The sequence below is a fragment of the Pavona decussata genome, unplaced genomic scaffold (genome assembly GCF_977016875.1).
Source record: "Pavona decussata unplaced genomic scaffold, jaPavDecu1.1 SCAFFOLD_8, whole genome shotgun sequence".
Classification (NCBI taxonomy): Eukaryota; Metazoa; Cnidaria; class Anthozoa; order Scleractinia; family Agariciidae; genus Pavona; species Pavona decussata.
In genome coordinates this window covers 1015588-1030801 of record NW_028145431.1, presented here as the reverse complement: position 1 = coordinate 1030801, position 15214 = coordinate 1015588, and the positions used below count along the sequence as shown (strand labels likewise).

The 15214-nt window shown below is 37.5% G+C and overlaps 1 protein-coding gene and 1 pseudogene across 2 annotated transcripts; both read right to left on the bottom strand.

Annotated features, from left to right (window-relative positions):
* Positions 1 to 237: 237 nt before the first annotated feature.
* Positions 238 to 7805, bottom strand: LOC146488761 (EF-hand domain-containing protein D2-like). Its single transcript, XM_085113270.1, has 3 exons — positions 7523 to 7805; positions 4192 to 4339; positions 238 to 3080 (listed from the first exon to the last, which is right to left on the bottom strand). Exons 1-3 carry the CDS (start codon positions 7681 to 7683, stop codon positions 2808 to 2810), a joined length of 582 nt encoding a protein of 193 aa, XP_084969396.1. The 5' UTR covers positions 7684 to 7805; the 3' UTR covers positions 238 to 2807.
* A 2717-nt stretch (positions 7806 to 10522) lies between these two features.
* On the bottom strand, positions 10523 to 14833 carry LOC146488760 (prostamide/prostaglandin F synthase-like; annotated as a pseudogene). The gene is made up of 5 exons (XR_014865346.1): positions 14674 to 14833; positions 13452 to 13656; positions 13224 to 13275; positions 13038 to 13101; positions 10523 to 11877 (listed from the first exon to the last, which is right to left on the bottom strand). The product of XR_014865346.1 is annotated as a prostamide/prostaglandin F synthase-like (transcript).
* Between the last annotated feature and the right edge of the window lie 381 nt (positions 14834 to 15214).

Below are 15214 nucleotides of genomic sequence, written 5' to 3'. Positions count from 1 at the left end.
ACCTCAGTAACTTTTCTTGTGGGGCGATGCAACTTATCAGTAAGACACGGTGCAAGGTAACTGGAGATTGACGCAGCGCGACTTGGCAAGGAGGCAAGGTGTACTAACCTGTTTCCTTATGGAGCCACCTTAGGATAAAAATGTGACCTAAGTATTATTTTTATAAAAAAAATACTTATGATTCATCTTAGCTTAGAATACTGTAGGTTGTTTTGGAAAGTTATTAAATCACAGATATTAGAAAAATACATTCTTTATTCCAAAAATTTCAATAACATGGGAACTTTAACTAGATCTACTATTGCAGATGGAAATTTCAAAAACTAATATGATAATTACTCTTACAAAAAATAGCTTTTTAAACCCTAGCCTTTAACTCGCGTCACCATGGCATTTTTCATGGAATTCTAGACAAATACAAAACACTTCCTTTCAGCTTATGCCTCTACAAAGTTACTCCCACTTGTCCTAACAAACTATATTGAAAAATGGAAATGCAGAAAATGCCTCATCAACATAACCTGGTTACAATGCCTATTTATGAGAAATTAGGGGCTTGCTCAAAAACTGTGCTATTGAACATTTGGCCATGAAATCCAAATTGCTCAAAATGAGTTCTAACTATTTTGTTAAACAGACTCTATCATACAAGAAACCTACTACTGTGTCTAGTTTATGGTCTTGAAGTAAAGACTTAACAGAAGTAGATTAGTAGAAGGCCTCTTAACGATAAACTTTGGGGTGAACCTAGCAAGTGCTGTATGTGCGAGCCTCCTAACAGGTTTTACATGCATGTTTATTACCAGTTCTTCTCTTCAAATTCCAGTGGTTTCATTTAGATAAGTATACTTTGTATATCTTAACTTATAAGGCAAGAGAAAATGCCATTTTAGTGATTTCCAAAAGATATGAAAAGGTGCCCACCCAAAACAATCACAGACTTAATTATGGGCAATAATTATTAAGAGTAACATACCCTACTGAAGGCAAACATTAAAACATTAATATTTAATGTTTTCACCAAGCTATTCCCTACCAAAATGCTTACAGTATGTCTCATATAAAATTAATGAACACAGTTTCTAACATTGTAATTTTTTACTCTGGATAAAGTAAAACTTTTTGACACAGTCCGTGATGAATTACAATAATCCATGTCACATGCTGATTCAGTAAATCTCAATGTGATTCAGCAATGTCTGCCTTGGTCTCTTTGGCATGGATGCCATCTTTTTTGCAGGTTATATGCAAGCCTGGGAAACAGTTCTGTGAAGATTTTCCAGGCTTTATCCCAAACCTTCAAACTTTAAACTTTGACAATGTGTGGCATTGGCTTTGCATCAAAACCTGCTAAAATATGTGTCTTTACTCTTTTGAAGAGTTTGTCTTAGAAGTAATTTTCAATTGATTGAATTGTTTATTCCTGTGTCTTTTCGTCAATGACAGTAACCATGAAATGAAACAAAAATAAACAGCTGAAGATTGGCAAGTAGCCAGCTGTTTTGGCTGGCTTGCTTTATGTCAACCTGACATGGGTTATGACTTTGTCCTGATTAAAGCTAATTATTCGACAGTGAAGAGAAGTGGAACATGAAAATTGAAATTTCAGTCTTAAGATCCAAAAATAGATATATGGAAGTAGGATTCTTCCAAAATAATCTGTCTGTATGTCAAGTTACATGTTTGGAGCTATTTTTAAAAATAATTATTTCAGTCTATTTTTAGAAAAATTTCTACTTAGCAGTTTTTAACCAAGCCCTTCATTATTACCGGTATTTTAAAATATATGATCTACAATAAATTGCCTCTACTCACGAATGTGACATAAACCAATGTTACTTCTTACTATAACACAATGCCACCTTTATTGGCTAAAAGAAGAACATTACTTCAAATTAATATCTATTATTAATAAGCAGCTTTGCAGTAACTTTGGAAGACCCTCAGCTGGCCGCAAAATTGCAGTCAGCAACGAAGCAATGCCACTCTTCCATCTCGGGCAGCCGTACTGATCTTCTCTACTTTTGAAAGGGGTGGGGATTTAGGACCATAGAGTCGAGATGTACAACGTAGTGGATAAAGATGATCTTTGGGCGACCGACCTTCCTGGTATAAGGAAACTTATCAATCGGCTCATTGTTGGGCCTCCTTAGTGGCCAGACAGACAGTGCAAATCAAAAATAAATTTTTCTAGTTGGACTAAGTACTTTGGTCTCACAACCACTTTGGTGAAGTCAAATGTCTTTTTGCAGCTACACTAGATATCTGAACACCCCTACCTAAGATGGCACCATATTGTGGAAAGAACATTAGGTATATGTAGATGCTGGTTGTCCACAAAGTAACAAACAAGTGCAATGCTATCATAAATGTTACCACTGACACTAACCCTTAAAGCCACCACACACTAGACAATCAGATATGACATTTGCCTTAAATTGATCACCGGTGATCATTGGCGATTTTAAGAGGAACTGGTACAATGAATGCCTCCTGGCCTACTAGTAATTTTGATTGGTAAGAATAGCTGCTGAATTCCTTCACCAATATATTGACAACTTTGATTACTTTTCATGGTGATCAAAAACTGCGTTACAATTAACCACCATTGCATTAAAATCCCTCAGTGTGTTGCAAGCTTTATCTTTTATAATTTCATTGGAGAAATTTCCATCAGTACACCATAATTTTTTAATGTCTAGTGGCCAAACACCTGGTTCTACTTTGTACATTTAAAAGTCACTGCAAAGCTGCTTAGCATCATCGACAACTCGCATTCTAATGGTGAATGACTAGTTTCATTGTGCTTAACTGATGGCAAAAGCTGCTTTTTTGGCTTTGAAAGCCTCTTTTCTTGCTTTAGCTTCTTCAGCTTGCTTTTTCCGCTCTTCCTGTTCCTGGCGAATTTCTGCTTCAAACTTGTTCGAGAACGCTTGCTCTTTAACTTTAGCCTCAAAGAACTTTGCTGCACCACTCACACCAACTTCATCAACATCAACTTCAGCAAGTTTAGCAAGCTGACTAAGTCCGGAATCTTCTGCAAGTTCTCCTGCGGCAGCTTTACGGAATATCAAAAGAAACTGCAATTAAGGACAAGAAGGTGATTAGTGAGAGTGACTTGAAAGAACTTTCAACTACTACACTGCATTGAATGAAAGTTAAGGCTGTTGCCTGAGACTAATAATTTTATAATATTCCTTTTGGAATAGTTGAACTACATGGCTCTTTGTCAGTAGTATTGCTGAAAAAGATTTTGAAGTCTTTATTAAATCAGTCACAACATATGTGTGACTTTACAATCAATAACCAATCATATCCAGAGGGTGAGATCAGACATCAGCATATACGAGGCACCTGTGGCTGCTGCCTCAGTCGATATGTGATCTCACCCCACCCTCCTAGACCAATACACACAAAGACCAGACCACAACACCGGGAACTATGTCCCCTACTCTTTACGAACAGTGAGTGGGTTCTTTAACGTCCCACAGACTTATTACGAACAAGGGTTGTGAGACGGTTTATTGTCCTTATCCGAGAAGACTAGAAAGTCTAACCATTTGCAGATGTCATTACAAAGGCAGCACTTTCTCCTCAGTTATTTAAAGATCCTTAGTGTTGGTCCGGCCGGGGTTTGAACCCACTACCTCTCGCACGGTTGTCCAATACTCTATCAACTGAGCTAACCTGTCTAAATTGTGCCATCATTTTGTGACTGAGACTAGGTTTTGCAAAAGTCATGGGACTAATAAATTTGTTCTCTTTTAATTTTTGCAAGGTACAATGTGAACTTAATTAAACCCCTCCAGACCTAACAGGCCAAGTTGTAAAGTTTAAAAAAATTAGGCAGCTTTATGTCTGTTAATTTGTTGGTAGCCCTATGCTACCAGTCTCCTGTTTAGAAGAAATATATCAAAATGAGGAAGAGTGTTTCGTCCAATTTCCAAAAACCGGAAGTGAGTAGAAAACAAATGAGGTGTGGAAATTGGAATGAAAAACTCCTTTTGAGTGTTTGATATAGCTTCTCCAAACCATTAATAATTCTTGGAGAAATTCACAGCAAACCTTCATCAACTGTGACTATTGTGATCTTAATTATTAAGATCACAATATTTCCAATCTCCATGGTAGTGAATGATTCCTTTTGTTTTCCCTTCATGAATTATTAATGAGTTTAAGAATAATGATTACCTCTCTGTAAGAGACCTTGCCATCATGGTCTTCATCAATCTCTGCGATCATGTTCTTCAGTCCAACATGTGTCTGTGGTGCACCTAATTTCTCCATCATCAGTTTCATTTCCATCATGTCTAAATAATGATCATTATTCACATCATACCTGAGGAAAGAAAATAAAAGGTTATGTCACTACGCCTTTTTACAGCAATGCAAACTCCAAAGTTAAGGACAGGCCTACTTATAAAGAAGTATTTTTGTTTGGTTTTTGACTTTGCGGGGAAAGCAGATCTTAGCAAGGTCCATTGAAATCCAAAAAGAAAATTGGGGGTAACCACAGATTTTTTAGAAATAGTTAAGCAACAATAATTCTAAAAAATGGTAAAATACAAAGCAATGTATGGCATTTTTTTTCTAAATTTAAGCTCTATTATCACTGGAAAATGCACCGTTACCACCCAATTTTTTTTGGATATTAAGAGCACTTGCTAAGTTCTGCTTTCTCCACATAGTTTTAAACCGCCCAAACATATCCCTGTATTAGTAGGCACCACCCATGTGAAACCTGAGTATCTTGAGAGGCGCAGAACGTATGCACAGTAACAAAAGTAGGCACCGTCCTTAAATAAATCATGGTTTCAAATACTTTCAGAGACCTATTACCCAGTTTAACTCATCGGCAATTGATGAACTTGAGGAAGGTGTCCAAGCGAAGGTGGCACCAGGTGAGATACAAGGAACTAGCAAAGCACGCAGGTTAATGTATCTAGACAGCAAAAACACACTGTTGAAACAGATTTGACTCTCAAATCAACTGCACGTCATCACACAGCTGGAAAACAAAACACATAAGCCTGCAAAACCCCATATGAAACCCAAATATGCATGATTGCCCCACAACCCTGCAGACCAGGCTGCATTGGCTTGAGTCTAACTTAGCCTTAATTACATTTAGCCACATAAATGATAAAATTATTATTGTCTGGCCAAACATAAGCTGAGAATTCAAGAGGTTCTGGATTATTAGTCAGAAAACAATAGGATCCCAGAGGGGCTTTTAAAATTTTTGTCCTTGTAATCTTCATCTCATCCTACCTATCACTGCCGAGATGACAGCCATTTTAACACTCTAAAGCTGAGCCAGTTACTTCCAGAGTTCTTGATATTTTTTCCACTTTTTCTTCTCTTTCATATAGCTAGGTAACACTATGAGAATGTTTCATCTTTGAACTTCCATGTTACTACTAAGTAGATTTTTAATGAAGTTCCAAAATTCTAAATTTGTGAGCAAGTGGGTTCTTGCAGCTTTGAATTTTGTGTCATGTCGTACTAATTAACCATGACACATCCAACAGGATGTTGCCGGCCTTCTTCAGTGGATTATCTCAATAAGCATCTAGAATCATGTTTACATTATGTGTGCACAGATGCGTAACATGGTACACCAATGAAATGGTGATGGGGTTCTAACAACCCAGCATTCACCTCTGAGGAGAATTAGATACACATCCCCACCCCTCCCCAAACACAGTGATGCATTGCTCAGGTTGACTGCTTGTAGAGGTGGGCTAAACTCACCATACAATACAAGATGCCCCTCTAATGGCATTACACGGAATGCTTAATGTAGTCCCAATTATTCCCCATTGTATGTTTCGTAGATATTTAAAAAATATCGTCCCTTGGCCATTGAAATAATTGTCTGAATGGTTTTATTCAGATATATTGCGTGATACTTATCGTTGTGTTACTAGGAATCATACCAGAAATAACTATGCAATAACGTCATGACCCCGCTGGACTGGTCTGGCCTCCTCTAGCTCTAATCCCTCGCGTTGATCATTCGATCTGTTTTTTAAAGCGGATTTTCTTTGCTGCGAACTCTCCCAATTTCCGCCGTTTCAACTGTCGAGTACTACCTAGAAGTTATTATTTCGATTTACTGCTTGAAAAAGGTTGGTTTTCTCTCTGAAAACGGCAGATCCGGAGTCTTAAATTCAGACATGTGGCCGCCATTGAACGAAAACAACTTTTCCAAATGATGATTTGCTTTGACGTCACACAAGTAGAGATGAGTGGGTCCCCTCCCTCGTGATATACGCGCAGATAATGGAGTTTGATTGGGCCGCTTTTGTTCAAGACAATCAAAACAATAGATCCCTTCTGGGAGAGGGAAGAATTTAATCTAGTTTTAATGAATAAATCAAATGATAATTTGACGTCACACAGAAGTGATGAGTGGGTCCCCTCTCTCGTGATATGTGCCTGAAAAATAGATTTTGATTGGGCCGCTTCTGTTGAAGACAATCAGAACAAAATATCCTTACTAGGGGAGGACAGAGTTTAATGCATAAATTAATGTGCACATTTGCGACACCGATGAAAAAAAAGATACCCGACCGAAACCTAGACACGTCATGCCCTGCGGGCATTCCGTGTAATAAACTTGAATATGATGTCTGTTTATAGACTTCAGTTCTCAAAAAATGCTAAAACATAACCATGAATTATGTGGAAAATAAAAATTAACTTCACTAACTTTAAAGTAGGATTGTCTTTGTGTGTTCTGTCTAATTTGGGTGGAAAATGTGGCTATCTAAGCAAGGTTTTGGGCTTGATTTCCTCATAGCCCCAAACATTAATTATGCATACATTTTGTGACAGTCTATTCACCCTCGTCATTTTTGAAAGAGGGTTAGTATGACAGTGATGCACGTTATTATGTATGGGGCTGTGTGCAAATCTTTCCAAGTTTAGATTCAGTGGTGTTTGTGTCAATGACAACAGTACAAATTCCACCCAAATTCCACAGAACACAAATAAAATAACCCCTCTATGAGGTCAGTTAAGTCTACTTCCATGTCAATGAACCGAAACTACCACACATGATTCATGTTACAAGTCAAGCTTATATCCGCATTCAAGGCAAGCATTATCACATACGAAGTCTATAAACCGACATCATCACGTTCATGTTATCGGATAGTGATCGAGTTTGCGGCTTGACTGCTCGTACTAATTTTTATACAAATATACCACTGATGATTTCCTTAAATTATATTGTGTAAATACCATCATTTTCAATGATCGTAATTAAAAAAGTAGTCATTTTTGCATTATTTTACACATCACAAATGACTATCAACTAAAGGTCGAGCTTACTCGACGAAATTCAAGATGAAAAGCTGGCTATCGATTTCAAAAATGCGATAAGCTTCCAAGACCGAATTAGGAAAACGAAAATTTCGAATTCCCTCTGGACTCTCAAAGGCCAATGCTTATCGTCGTAAGTTGAAATACTGTATTAAGTTTACAATAACAACGTATAAAGTGATTTGACCCTTACTTCTTGAACATTTTCTCAAAATCCTTGATCTGCTTCCTTGAGAACTCTTTGAACTCGGTGTACGGGTTGAACACCTTTATTTGCCGTCTTGGCTGGTTTTCATCTTCGTTCAGCGCCTGGCGACGAGCTAATTTGCCAGCCAGTTCTTCTGTTTCCGACATGGTATTAAAAACGTTTTGATGGGACGATGCAAAAAAAATTCAGAGCTGTGTTTTGCACTCGAAAAACTGCACACCCCCAAAGATCAGATGTTCGAAGAAACTCCCATCATTCCAGCAGAGGGCTGACGAGCAATTTTAGAACTCGCACGGCAATTGGTCAACGCAATTTATAGTGAGATATAAAACGTCTTTTCATTGGCTTAGAAATAAGCCCGTCGGAAAAAAAATTCCTTCGAAAGGGAAACTCTAAAACTAATATATTTACACCTTTAAGCAATTAAATATTGAGTTTCTAGTATAAGTACATATTGTTTATTCAGCCGTGAACCGTTATTTTCCAAGACAAGACGCTTGTCGCCAGATGGTGAGGTTGGGGTTTCGGTTAGTGTAAAGTAAGATGGAGACTATGGACTACGGACTACGGACTACGGACTGTGGGCTACGGACTGCGTATAAAATAAGCGTGAGTCAGGTATAAAACGCGGACTACGGACTGGGAATAAAACCATGACAAGTTGTTTGAGTTCCCATTAAGTTTATCGGTTTCTCTGACAACCACCGGAAATGTATAACATTTACAAATACACTTTTTAATATAGGAACGTCTAATTTTGGAACTGAGGCATAACGTCATTATTTTTGGGAAATTTGAGTCTGAAAAAGTTCCTAACAGTACAATCTTCTTGTTTTATAAGAACGTCTAATTTTGACGCTGAGTCAGTGATCGTTCTTTTAATTGTTGGCAATTTGAGCCTGAAAAGTTCTTAAGATGTTCTTTAAGTTATCTTTAATAATATTTCGAAAAATCTATATGCGGACGTGACCAAGACACCTATTATTTGGATTAACTGGACATCATTATAGATTATTTTATCCTTATTTATATCATTTTCATTTTAAAAACATTTGGTTAAAATAAAAATGTTCTTAACTGACTCTCAGCCTGGGTAATGTTCTTATGATGTTATCAACGTTCTTAAAAAAAAATAAAAAAGGAGTGTATTTCAATAAATCTCCTTTCGTGAACAAGACATCTATCAAGGAGCAATATGTGCCGTAATGTGCAGACAAGTTGCCTACAAGTGGCCGGTTTGATCTGTTGCGCGGCTTTTAATTACATGTGGCTAGTGCTGGATACAAGATCCAGTGATAGACTAAAGTTTCACCTGTATTATTTTATCCGTATTTATATTGTTCATTTAAAAAACATTTGGCTGAAATAAAAATGTCCTTAGCTGACTCTCAGCCTGGAAAGTGTTTTAAGTGTGTTCGTTAATTTTAGTTGATCGCAGCCTTAACGTTCTCATTAAAAAGATAGGTTCTTATAAAAAATATTATAATATATATCACAATATAGCGCAATATTACAATATTACAATATAAAGATTACGATTATTTTTTACAAATAATAATTCTTCAGTTTTGGGGGCAGTACTTTTGCCTGGTCCATCCATTTTAGGTGCTCATAGCACATTTCTCACCTCAGATAGTTTCCGTTGCACAGGCCCTCCTCACGCAAAGGCATATTCTAGAGTTGTTGAGGTCAACAGGGAAGTGAAGGGTTTTTCGATCGTTGCGAATGATTTTGTCCTGCATCTTGTCTTGCGTTTAACTCCAATACGTATAAATCATCTCGGCCCAGTTGTTCAAAGTCCGATTACAGTCAATTCTCGCCTTGCGGACACTCCGCTATTACAGACACCCCGATAGTACTAGCCTGAGAACGCCGACGTATTTCCGGAAGCGACAGCCAGAAATGTGTCTGCGTTCGCAGGCTACGATAGGTCAGACAGCGGCTAAATCCCCAGCAAAAATAAATTACAGACCGTAAATTCCCGCTATTACGGACTCTCGCTATTAAGGTGGGGCTCTACCTGAATTTGAGTGAAATTTGAAGAGGTTTTAAAAATGGATAAAAGAAAGAAAATGATTTTTGGAACACTAATAGACAGTTGATACCCACGCAAGAGCACCCCAGGTTGCTAGTGGACTAACTTGGTATCCGTCATTAATTATTAAATACAAATTCTAATTTTAAAACTTCACTAAACCTTCAACATTTCTTATTTCTTTTAATTTTAGCAATCCTTCAAGAAAAATTATTTCCTTCCAAATATACCTAAAAATCACCCAAAAATTCATAAAACACCCAAATCATTGATTTGTGTAATGAATGGAGGGTTTTTGTATTGCTTGAAATGCGAACAAGATATTTCCATTTGACCGATTTTAAGCGGCGTGAAAACGGCTTTCAGGTGTACCCCCACCTTAAACTCGCGGTCCCGAGGGTGTCAGCAATAAAGGGAGTTCACTAAAATAAGCAAATTCCGTGCATGACAATTTTTTTTTATTTCCTTTATCAAATCTTCATATGTTGTCCTCGTATGAAAATCGAAAAAAAAAAATCCTTATCAGTTTAATTTCTTCCCGATCCCCGCGTTTTTGAGGCGTATCAAAGTGTGAAATTTCACCTCCGGTTGGGTACATACCGCGCAAGACGGGAGACTGGGAAAAGTAGGACTGTGACGTCAATACAGGAACACTAGTCTCGGGATTTCTCTATTTCTCATTTGTTTTTCGTGTGCAAGAAAACTGTGTGGATGAAAATATGAATGGGATCGTTGAATACTCAGAATTAAACAAGTGAGGAATAGAGAAGCCACTGGATATGTGCCACTGGCCTCTCAGAACCCCAACTCCATTATAGTCTATTAGACTATGTGACCAATTATATACTCAATCTTAGTCACTTTTGGGAAAATGCAAATTTTGCAAAACCCTTTGAACTAGGTCGTCCAAAAAGGAGTTGATACATTAGTTCAACTGGTTGTAGAACACTTTCCTTTTCACCTACAAACACTCTGGTACGTTTGCTAAACCGTATAGTAAATATTTACAAACGTTCCATCATAAATAGTTGAAATGCAAGTTATCACACCAATAGAGTTTTTTTTAAACTGATTTAATACCTTGCAACTTCAAATCTGCAAACATCCAGAAGTACAACATTATGGCTAAGTAAGTTAAAGTATTCATCCACCATTCATGTTGCTTGAAGTTTAACACAATGGTATCATAAAACTACCTACCACAACGTGTACCCAAGAAAAATCTGCAAAATTATACCAGTGTAAGGTACATGGGAAATCATTAAGCTTCATCAGATGGAGAGGCCATTCAATTAGGAATGAAAATCAATAATATCGATAATATTGTTAATCAGTGACAGAGAAGACGTTTCAAATGGATAAAATTATCTGGTGAACCCAGACACTGGGTTGTACAGTTACTCAAAATATCCTTCAAAAACTAATATTAATAATTAATAATAATTCATACTTAAGCCCATTGACCTATCAAATGGTCAATAATACATCACGTGCAGTGACTTTATATTGATAAACCTCCTCCTAATTAGTATGCAGTGTTTTATCAGCTGATAAAACACTCCTCATTAGTGTGCACGGTGTTTTTCTCATATGCTAATTTCCAACGTTCACAGAAGCATGATAATTATTGTTTTGAACTCTATTGACACACGCTTTTCCAGAAATGTTTTTTGAAGCCGTTCAAAAAACTTACAGCACGTGTTTTATCGGGTCTAAAACTCAATAAAACACTCCTGTTCAATTTTTAAACATTACATAATGCAGCTGCATGAAAGGCCATTGGAAATTTTGATGAGAAGAGGGGGAGGGATGTCTCAATTTTTTTTTATGGAAGGTATGAAGTTGAACTGGAATTTCTAGCAGGTGGATGGACCAGACCAAAACATTTTGATTTTTGCACATACGCCTAGCCATTAAACCCTCCCTTTAAAGACAAGGTGAGAAAATCATTTCACAACTCTGATTATAATAAGCCTATTCAAAGCACAGCATCTTCACCAAGTTATCTGGGACAATAATTCTTCAAATATCATAATATTATTTTAGCAATCTTTAAATCCTAAGTAATTTATGACTGTGAAGCCTCTGCAGATGCCCCACCCTCTGATTCACTCTCTTCCTTCTTTGGCTCAGGCTCAGCGGTAATACCAAGAACATCAAGAATCTTCTCATTGGAAACGTGATCGCCAGGTGACGACTGCTTGTGGCTCAGCAAGACTTTTTCTCCTCCTGTTGTGACTATCAACATGCCTCCATTAAGCATACCATCACCACGGTAATTTCCTTTAATACCTTTGGCATTAGCCTGAAAAAAAAAAAGGGCAGAAAATGAGAAAAAGGAATGCGAACGATATGGCAGATGGATTAACGAGTTGATCTTTAAAAACAAATAAACATAATTTAGAGATCACTGTATTGTATTGCCAAATGCAACAATGCTTAAGGACGGTGACTACTAATACAGAAGTATTTTTGTGCGGTTTATGACTATGCAGGAAAAGCAGATCTTGGCAAGGGCTATTGGAATCCAAAAAGAAAATTGGGGGTAGCCGTGCATTTTTCAGAGATAATTAAGCAACAATATTTCTAAAAAGCACCAAAATATAAAGCAATGTAAAGCAGTTTTTCCTGAATTGAAGGTTAATTATCTCTGAAAAATGCATGGTTACCCCCAATATTCTTTTGGGATACCAAGAGCACTTGCTAAGTTCTGTTTTCTCCGCATAGTTTTAAACCACACAAAAACATTCCTGATGTCCCCCTTTTCTCCGCCCGCCTCGACTAGCACTTGCTATTTGCGGGCTGAAATGTTTTGCCATGTAAATAACTGTTGTTAGAAATGTTTTGGATGTAATTATATCGAATAATTAAATTAATAGTATGTTATGAAGAGAAAATAAATGTATTAGGGAGCACTACCCTTAGGAAACCCGAGTATCTCGAGATGCGCAGAACGTATGGGCAGTAACAATAGTAGGCACCGTCCTTAATTCATAATTATGTAATCTTTTCCTTTATAATGTAATGTGCAGTTTTACAAAAAAAAAACACACCCACCCCAAGAAAGGTCATTGGAAATTCCTAGGGGGACAGAGGTCTTAAAAGCCAGTCTCAATTTTAGAAGCAAAGTATGAAGCTAAACCGGAATTTCCTGAGGGCATGCAACACAAAAACCTTCCGTGAGGGTAGTGTGGATATTTTCTGGCACTACGCAATTTACTATCATTTTTGGTAAATACACTTCTAATGCACAGTGGTTTATTATTTCCATATCAAAAATGTTTTTCTTGGCTCAACAATATATAAGCAGGAGCTTAGAAACAAACCATTTCCAGATGTGACAGGTATATAAGACTCCAACAATACCCCCCCCCCCCCCACCTCCCCACTAATATACATTTTTAGTAATCCCTTTTACGATTTTTCAACAAAAATTCTGAATGATTTGTCTCAAAATTCTCTCACCTTAGCAAGAGAAACTCTGGTGTCTTTAGTTGCTAATCCTCCAATTACTGTGATTGCATTGTACCTAAACAAAGAAAAAAACATCATGTACAAGTATACCATAATAATTTTATTACATGTGTATGTCACTTCTGAAAAAATCAAATTGGCTGACAAATTAAATTGGTAATCAGTTGCAGCCCTTACCTTCGGAATCCCAAGTCTTTGTAACACTCCTGCTTGGAATCTAAGTATAACTCTATGAATTAAAATAAAACAAATTTAATGGTACCGGGAATAAAAAATGCCAAGTCCCTCAGAACTAAAAGGCTAAATTGGATGGTACCATTTTTAGCCTAGACTAGGAACCTGTTTTAATTCTATGTATAGAGATTCTTGGATGAAAGCAGTGCTTTGCACTACAAACTGACTAACCTCCAGTAAAAAACTTTCCTTCTTGGAATTCTTCCAAACCCAGTTCTTCTAATCCCACACCACAAAGACGCACATTATGTGCGTCAAGCTGTGGTTTGACCAAACTGAGTTCAGTCGACCACAGCCGGCACAACTGTCATCCAAACCGACGCAGAAAGACAACTACTGCTGTCTGCTTGGCCCATAAACTCTGGAGTTCAACCATCTGCAGGAAGAAAAAGAAACAAAAAAAATTAAATCCTATGCCCTTCTCTAGACTGGCAATTTCCTAACTTTGCCACCCCTTCCCCCCCCCCAAAAAAAAACCCAACCCTTTCCCGCCAAGACTTAAACACTCCCCCTGTTCGACATTATACCAAGAAACGCTCCAAGGGTGTATTTCCTCCTTAGACCTTTTGAGTTTGTTGTCAATGAAAATGCCTAAAAATATGCAGAACTTTAGTGTAAACATCGTACCCTGGACTGAGGGAATAACCGAATCAAATCAAGTAAAAACATTGCCAATAAAATCAAAAATTGCAACTGAACTAAAAAAAAAATTCACCATAATTAAGGTACTCAAAAGTATTTCAATCGGGGATTCACTGCCTGATTAGGTTCAAGCACCTGTAATGCTTGGATTTATCACTTCCCTTTTGCTTCACAGACCACTGTTACAACCCTTAAAAATTACCAGCATTTTAAATTTCACTACCTTTCTACATGCAATGAGGGTGAGAAAGGCAACTCTTTCAGGCAGTGCCACCCTCTGTTGTCTTAACAATATGGGCCCATCCTTCTTAAACTTAATTCAGTTGAGAACCTCAAATCTCGACACCAGAATCGTGCTTGTAATTTCAGGACACATGACATGCCTTGACCAGGAGTTAAAAAATAAAAAAAAAAACGCTAAAACTGTTACTTTTTTTGACAATTTCTGGGTTCAAATCGACGAAACTTTGATGAGAGTTTGCAGCTGCAAAGCTTTTAAAGTTACGTAACATGAACAGCAACACGAAAAGTCTGAAATAAGGTTGCCAAAGCTTCCACGTTATAAAACTGCAAGTAATGATACTTCCTGAGCCTAAGAAATGCTTAATATAAAACCAGGCTTTCGCTAGAACCTCGGCAATAGGATAGGTTTTGCTAAGCAAAAGCAATACATAAAGTTCTCAGTAATATTATTATAAGGCAAAAAAATTAAGCGAATAGAGGATACCAAAATAAAGTCCATGGCGCCTACCTCGCCTGTAGCGACACATTTTATGATATTTTGAGCAACTTTGCCCAAATCCATGGCAGTTTATAATGTAAAGGGATCGTTGTTAACTTCCAAGGTGTTTGCGTGCCGCCATGAACGCAAACCACGAGTCACGTGACAACAACCGCAGACTTCGTACTCGCCAGGAGACACCCTAAAAAGTCGAAAATGCTGCAAATGTCAAAAAATGTTTCATGTAGTAATGTGCATGCTTTTCTTCAGTGTGAGCGAGCTTGTCACGTAGGAAAGAGCCACTTTAAAATAATCTGCCAAGTACTTGTCTGTCTTATTTATTCTGCAGTGTCACCCAGTCTCAGGCTCTCCTTCGCAAAAATGAAAGCCCAGCTGATCACTACATTGTTCGCAAAAAGCACTTCCCCGTTAGCAAAGCCTTTCTTTCTGGCACGTTTTCTAGTATGTGTGAAGTCGTTCGTGTCTCTGGTATTTCGCGTAGTTGGCTTGCAGTTTAATAGCGTCCCAGAGAGAAACATGCCAGAAATACCTGCAGAGACGCGAAGGTTCG